We start from the raw sequence: 7,299 nt of genomic DNA on the forward strand, positions 1-7,299 counted from the left end.
TTTTGAGACCCTAAGAGGTCTTAAATCAAGAAATTAATTGTTCTAAGTGGAAGGTTCAATCACCTGAGGTAGCCTCAGGTGCATCTTTGATTTGAAAAGATGGAAACGCGGTGAACTCAGAAATATGTAATTGTTGGGTTTACTTTTTCTTGAGGTTCTGTGGCCCCCGTTTTCCCATTCCCCACCCAGTCTGGACTACCCGGCAGCTACCTTTTACATTACAATGGCCTTGGTGAGACTGGCAGACAGGATTAACTGAGAATTCGCAAGGGTGTGTGTGGGCGTGGGGCTGCCAGGAGGGGCGGGTCTGAGGATGGTCGAGCCTTCCTTATAAATCTAGAGCCTCCAAAATTTTCACCTTCGGCTCCATTGGGCTGGTTGGCTCTTACTTGTTGCAGTGGTGACGCACTTCATCCTGTCTTTCTCAGACTCTTAACATCTGGAGGTCTTTCTACTTTTCTTAGCTCTTCCACCTAGATCCATAAGCCTGGGCCTTTCTTACAATCTCGCTCTTTTTTTTTTTTCCGTCTACCCTTAACTCACCAACATGAGTGCAGATCCAGCTCTGCCCCTATGCCCGCCTGGCCCCGAAGCACCCAGTTCTAGGGACTCTTCTCCAATGCCTGAGATTTACGGGCCCGAAGAAAATTATGCATCCCTGCAAATGTCATCTGCTGAGACACCCCACGCGGAGACCGGTAAGGGGAAAATGAAACCTCGAAAAGCTGCTTTCCTTGAGGGAAAGTGAAAGGAGAAGGAGGGTCAGGGTCCTTCGTTTCCCTCGTGAACAATTATAGTCCATTAATACAAGCAGGTGTCCTCAATAAACCCTCTCAGCACCTGTCTCGGTTGTAACTTGGCGGGTGCCCGTTCACCTGTCCCAGGTGTCAGTTAAGAGCCAAGGGCCCCAGGATGCGGGCATTTCGACTGTTCACTGGGTATTTGAGGGCTTATGTGCACAGACACTGTGGAAACACAAATGTGTTGTGATAAGTGAGCTGACGTCTAAATCTTCACGCGGTGCTGAGGACACAGTAACAGTAACTGCTAAGCCAGAAGTCCTAGCATCACAACTGGGGACGGGGGGATGCGGTGAGCCTCCCCTTTTTGATTAGTCTTTTCACGGAGTGCCAGAAACGGCGTGGCTAATGATGAATCTCACCTTATTGAAACGTTTTGCCTTTGCACGACAGTAGTAACCGGCTCTTCTCCCACTCCTTGGTTCTCTGTGGGTGTTACTAACAGGGGCAGTTCTGAGTTTCTGGGGCCTCCTATGCCCACGTCTCTCCTACATCCTGGGGAAATGTTCGTCCCATTTTATGGTAGATAATTCTAGAGGGTTGAATCTGCTGACAGTCAAAGTGGCCAGAGCCCAGATTTGTGAAACCCGGTTTGGCTTCTAAATGGTAACCACAGGTGGGGGGTGGGGTGGGTGCTCAGGACACTGTAAAGGCAGTACATTTTTGTAAATCAGCCGGGCAGCAGTTGTTAAAAATGAAAATGTAAACTTCTACCATTTCTTAAGATTTGTGGTAACTGTCATTTTTTTAAGATTTATGGTAAAGATAAAGACTTAAAAATTGTTTACATGATGCTTACTCCAATAAGTAAGCAACTACTTTATTGGAATGTTAGATTTTTTATGTTACCCTGTTTTCCTAAACTTCATGTTGATGTCCTTTCTTAATTCAAACGTTGAAAATACAGCGCTGGATCATGAGAAGTAGCTTGAGTATGAGCAAGTAGGCATAAGCAAGTGGGCACGCCCTCCTTACAAGCCAAGTGCAAGTTTTGTAGAGATCGTTTTTTAGGAGAGGCCTCACTGTAGTCCTTGGCCTAGCCCCATTTTCTTTCCTTCTAGGTCTACTCACAAGAAGCATAAGATTGTGAATTTTTGCCACGGAATAAGAGACTAGGGGAGAACTGAGGTTGAGCACGGGAAATAAATACCTCAGTGCAATTAAGAGTTTAAGTGGCTACCAAATCTAGGCAATATACAGAAAATGATTTTTTTTTTTTTGTAGGAAATTAATTTTTAGTTAGAAAGTCAATACACGCCAGGTCCCGTGCTAGACAACTTTCTCTGTCACTTTGCTTTAATCAGTGAAGGATCTCCCTCTGTGAGGGAGAGAAATACTTTTGGAAACGGGGTCCCAGAGCTAGTAAAGGCAGCCTGAAACAAAAGCCTATCAGAATTCCCAGTTTGTGCTAGTCCTGGTATTTGGAACTGGGCAGTAGTAAGCTGTGGATTTTAAAGGGTCCCCAGAATCTGATGTAGGTGATGATTAATTTTACAAAAAGGAGTCCAGTGATCATTCCCACCTTTCTGAGCAGTCACAGTGTAGGCTCTTGAGCATCAATTTGCAGTAAAAATCTTTTGCCAAAGAGGTTCGAGGGGCACCTGGCTGGCTCAGTCGGTGGAGCATGTGACCCTTGATCTCGACAATGTAAATTAGAGCCCCATGTTGGGTGGAGAGACTTAAAAATAAAATCATAAAAAAAAAAGGTTTGAATCCCCTCTGCTTCCCAGCGGGTAAGTTGTTGGCCATGTCCATTGGATGTGAAATGGAGACAACTAGTTCACTTAGTGGGTTGGCATCACACGAAGATGAGCAAAGTGTTCAGGGTCACGTAAGAGTTTTTACTACCTAATTCTGAGGTTGTGAGGACTTTAAAAATGCTATGAAAACAATAAATTTGCAAATATGATTTAGTATCTGCAAAGTTTTAGAGAAAAGTGTTGTTTTATGCCCCACAGTCTCTCCTCTTCCTTCGTCCATGGATCTGCTTGTTCAGGACAGCCCCGACTCCTCCACCAGTCCCAGGGTCAAACCACCACCCACTTCTGGAGAGGAGAGAACAGTGAGGAAGGAAGATACGGCCCAGGGCAAGAAACAGAAGATCAGGACCGTGTTCTCTCAGACCCAACTCTATGTCCTCAATGATCGATTTCAGAGACAGAAATACCTCAGTCTCCAGCAGATGCAAGAACTTTCCAACATTCTGAACCTTAGCTATAAGCAGGTAGGGTGTGTTTTGTACTCCTTGTAGTGACAAATAAAAAGGCTCTTTTGCAGATGAGCATTACTAACATCTGTGTGCTCTGTGTTTGTGTACCCCCTACAAATAATTTTAATATGAAAGTGGGTTCTTTGTAACATTTCATGACCATCTTTTTTTTTTTTTCCTAAGATTTTTATTCATTTGACAGAGGGCACAAGCAAGGGGGAGTGGCAGGCAGAGGGGGAGAGGATGAGGCAGGCTCCATCCAGGACCCCGGGATCATGACCTGAGCCCGAGGCAGACACTTAACGACTGAGCCACACAGGCGCCCCTCATGACCATCTTTAAATGTTCTCTTTAATTATGCCATAATTTATTTAACCACTTCTCCCTGTTGCACAAGCTAAAATGGTAAAAATGTTTTCGATTTCTCCTTGATCAGAGGAATTCTATATATTTCCACCTTCCAGGTTAGGAGAGTCCTTAACCAACACTGCTTTTCATTAAAATAAAAAGTGGAATCTTGTTTGTCTGTGTGCAGTTGATTACTAATGAGGTTAATAATTTTTCATATTCTTGCCTAGTAGATATTTTATGGTGTTCTATCACTGGTGCAATACTTAGAGAAAGACCTCCATTCCATAATTTTATAGCGTGTGGGTGTGTACACCTGTATGTACATACTTCTGGTCCTCCCTAATCTCATTTTTTACAGTTTATAAATCATCTGGAAATTGAAGTTTTGTGTGCTGTTATATAACTTGATAATTTCTAAATAGTGCTAGTGGTATATTTTATAATTCGTGAGTTAAAATTACCACCATTATCCTATTAAATATAGAAGTGTGCTTATGGGGCACCCGGGTGGCTCAGTTGGTTAAGCTTCTGCTTTCGGCTTAGGTCATGGTCCCAGGGTCCTAGGATCAAGTCCCACATCGGGCTTCCTGCTCAGCGGGGAGTCTGCTTCTCCCTCTGACCCTACCCCTCTTGTGCTCTCTCTCACTCAAATAAATAAAATTTTTAAAAAAAGGAGTGCGCTGGGCGCCTGGGTGGCTCAGTTGGTTAAGCGACTGCCTTCGGCTCAGGTCATGATCCTGGAGTCCCGGGATCGAGTCCCGCATCGGGCTCCCTGCTCAGCGGGGAGTCTGCTTCTCCCTCTGACCCTCCTCCCTCTCATGCTCTCTGTCTCTCATTCTCTCTCTCACAAATAAAATCTTAAAAAAAAAAGTGCGCTTATGGGAGGAGGTTTTTTTTTACTGCAAAGTACCTTTTAACTGTGACTAGGGGTATGGGTAGACATCTAAATGTGAACTTTCTAGTGAGTAGATAAGTAGTGTATCTTCCTAACTGGTTAGCTTTATTAAAGCAGCCAGCTGACTTGAGGGGCTTTGAGATTCATTCACAGAACGTTTCCAGATTGCAGAAAGGACTCTAGAAGTTTCCATCTTGTTCCTGAGCTTTAGATACTGTCAGGGGAAAAAATGTTAACAATATTCTTTGATCCCTGGTGCATCCACACTACTGGTATTTTATGTTTTCCTGTCACTTTTTTTTTTGTAGGTGAAGACCTGGTTCCAGAATCAGAGAATGAAATGTAAGAGGTGGCAGAAAAACCACTGGCCAAAGGAGAGCAAGAGTGTGAGTCAGGTGACGGGAAGCTTTTAACTTTCTGCTTTCTTTTCACTGACTTCTTAGTTTCGTTCATTGCTAAACCATCTAACCCCAACTGCACACAATTCTGATTTTCCTCCGAGCTTTTCAGTTAATCTGCCGTTCCCTTTCAGAACAGCACACCAACCACAGAATACCCAGGCTTCTATTCCTACCACCAGGGATACCTGAGGAACACTTCCGGAAACCTTCCAATATGGAGCAACCAGACCTGGAATAACCCGAATTGGAGCAACCAGACCTGGAACAGCCAGTCGTGGAGCAACCACTCCTGGGCCAGTCAGACCTGGTGCCCCCAAGCCTGGAACAATCAGCTCCAGAACTGTGGAGAGGAATCTCTGCAGCCCCAGATCCAGTTCCAGCAAAATTCCATCAGTGATTTGGAGTCCATCTTAGAAACTTCTGGGGAAAGCCATAGTGTAATACAACAATCTGCTAAGTATTTTAGTACCCAGCAAATAATGGATTTGTTCCCAAATTACTCTGTGAACATACAGCCTGAAGATGTGTGACGATGAGTATATTATTCGATCTCAGTTTGGGTGGTGGCTGTTATCTCCTAGGCTTTGTCTTTTAGATCCTATATATCTCTGCCTCGATATTCTGTTTTTCATTATTCTTACTGTGTCCATTGAGGGGGTACGATGGGAGTCAAAGAGGTTTCAGTAGCGTTGGCTCTATGGACAACATGATAAAAGGTGTTTCTCGCTATAGATAACTAGATACAATACTAATGTGGATATCTTTAGGCTCTAGAATCTAACCTCAAGAATAGGAAGTGAAGATACAAAGATGTGTGATGAGGGATAATTTGTATTTTCTGAGATTGTGAGGCTTTTCTTGTTAATAACCTCTAACGGTGAAGGGTTAAGCTATAATGTGCTTCATTGATTTCCTCTGTCCCTTGTGATGTTTTACTAGAACTGTTAATTTGTTCATTATTCTAGTATTTGTAGAAAGATGTTTGTATTTTAATGTGTCATGATAATAGTACCAGTTTGGCTGATTGGTTTATAGGTTTAAGTACAAATAAATAAAATACACACTTTACCCTTTGTTGTCTCTACCCTGATTTCACCAGGAGTTCAGTGAGTAAAAACTGGATTAAACGTGGGTTATTTTGTTTTTAAAGATTTTATTTACTTGAAGAGACAGAGTACAAGCAGAGAGAGGGTCAGGCAGAGGTAGAAGGAGAAGCAGTTTCCCTGCTGAGCAAGGAGCCCTCAAATCTACCCATATCAGGCAGTAACAGTAACAAGGCAGGGTCCCCTCTCCCTTGCCAGAGTGGTGTCAGAAAAAGGCAGCTAAGGGCGCCTGGGTGGCTCAGTTGGTTGGGCGGCTACCTTCGGCTCAGGTTATGATCCTGGAGTCCCAGGATTGAATCCCGCATCGGGCTCCCTGCTCAGCGGGGAGTCTGCTTCTCCCTCTGACCCTCCCTCTCATGCTCTCTCTAATAAATAAATAAAATCTTAAAAGAAAAAGCCACCTAAAACAGGGCTTAAAGAAGATCTAGACTCTTAGCTATTACACAAAAATACCTAGGTTTCAATGGAAAATCACCCATCATCATACTATGAATTACAAGTTCTCAAAATTTTTTAAAAAAGAAAAATACATGCCAATATCAAGATAAAAGAAATGTTAAAATTATCTGACAGATTTTTTTAAAAAGTCAAAGATTTTATTTACTTGAGAGTGACAGAGCTAGTAAAAGCGCACGAGCGGGGAGAGGGAGAAACAGACTCCCCGCTGAGCAGGGAGCCTGAAGCGGGGCTCGATCCCAGGACCCTGGGATTATGAAGACGCTTAACTGACTGAGCCACCCAGGCACCCAACATGGGTCTTTATACCCTTTTAATGTGTGGGAAGGACAATTAACAAATTTCTCTAGCCGTTGGGGAGGCTGCTATCTTAGAAATGAGGAAAGGAAAGGTAAGTATACTTAGTTGCTAGGTGACTGATCAATTAAATCTGAACTAATTTATTTCCCTTATGTGTGTAATAGTATTGAAACAACAAAATTTGGGGTTATTTGCAGTTAAAAGTTGGGGCAAGGAAGTGATAAACAGACCACTTAGGTTTGTAAGTCTTAAATGTAGGGCAGCCAGGGATGAGGCAAATAACCGAAGGTAGAGGGCGCTAAAGAAGGAGGGGGGAGGGGAAGGTTATGTGTCCACCCATCTGTACAATTACACTCTCCCTGAAAGAACTATGTTGAAATAAGATTATTTGGGGCACCTGGGTGGCTCAGATGGTTAAGCGTCTGCCTTCGGCTCAGGTCGTGATCCCGGGGTCCTGCGATCGAGCCCCACATCGGGCTCCCTGCTCCTTGGGAGCCTGCTTCTCCCTCTGCCTCTCTCTCTCTGTCTCTCATGAATAAATAAATAAAATCTTTGAAAGAAAAAGAAAAAAAAAGAAATAAGATTATTTTAAGACACTTATTATTATTATTTTGAAGACTATTTGACAGACAGCGAGAGGGAACACAAGCAGGGGGAGTGGGAGAGGGAGAAGCAGGCTTCCCGCGGAGCAGGGAGCCCGATGCGGGGCTCGATCCCAGGACCCTGGGATCATGACCTGAGCCGAAGGCAGACGCCCAACGACTGAGCCACCCAGGCGCCCGAC

The 7,299-nt window shown here is 43.9% G+C and overlaps 1 protein-coding gene across 2 annotated transcripts; it reads left to right on the plus strand.

Moving 5' to 3' along the window:
- Positions 1 to 481: 481 nt before the first annotated feature.
- On the plus strand, positions 482 to 5,186 carry NANOG (Nanog homeobox). Of its 2 annotated transcripts, none has more exons than XM_064590355.1 (4): positions 482 to 698; positions 2,759 to 3,024; positions 4,564 to 4,650; positions 4,788 to 5,186. In XM_064590355.1, exons 1-4 carry the CDS (start codon positions 548 to 550, stop codon positions 5,184 to 5,186), a joined length of 903 nt encoding a protein of 300 aa, XP_064446425.1. In that variant the 5' UTR covers positions 482 to 547. The 2 variants fall into 2 exon arrangements, with proteins under 2 accessions (XP_064446425.1, XP_064446426.1); XM_064590356.1 differs by having other exon boundaries at positions 4,836 to 5,186.
- Positions 5,187 to 7,299: the final 2,113 nt, after the last annotated feature.

The sequence above is a fragment of the Mirounga angustirostris genome, unplaced genomic scaffold (assembly GCF_029215605.1).
Source record: "Mirounga angustirostris isolate CCGP_5_RB_7025 unplaced genomic scaffold, mMirAng1.0.hap1 SCAF_5, whole genome shotgun sequence".
Classification (NCBI taxonomy): Eukaryota; Metazoa; Chordata; class Mammalia; order Carnivora; family Phocidae; genus Mirounga; species Mirounga angustirostris.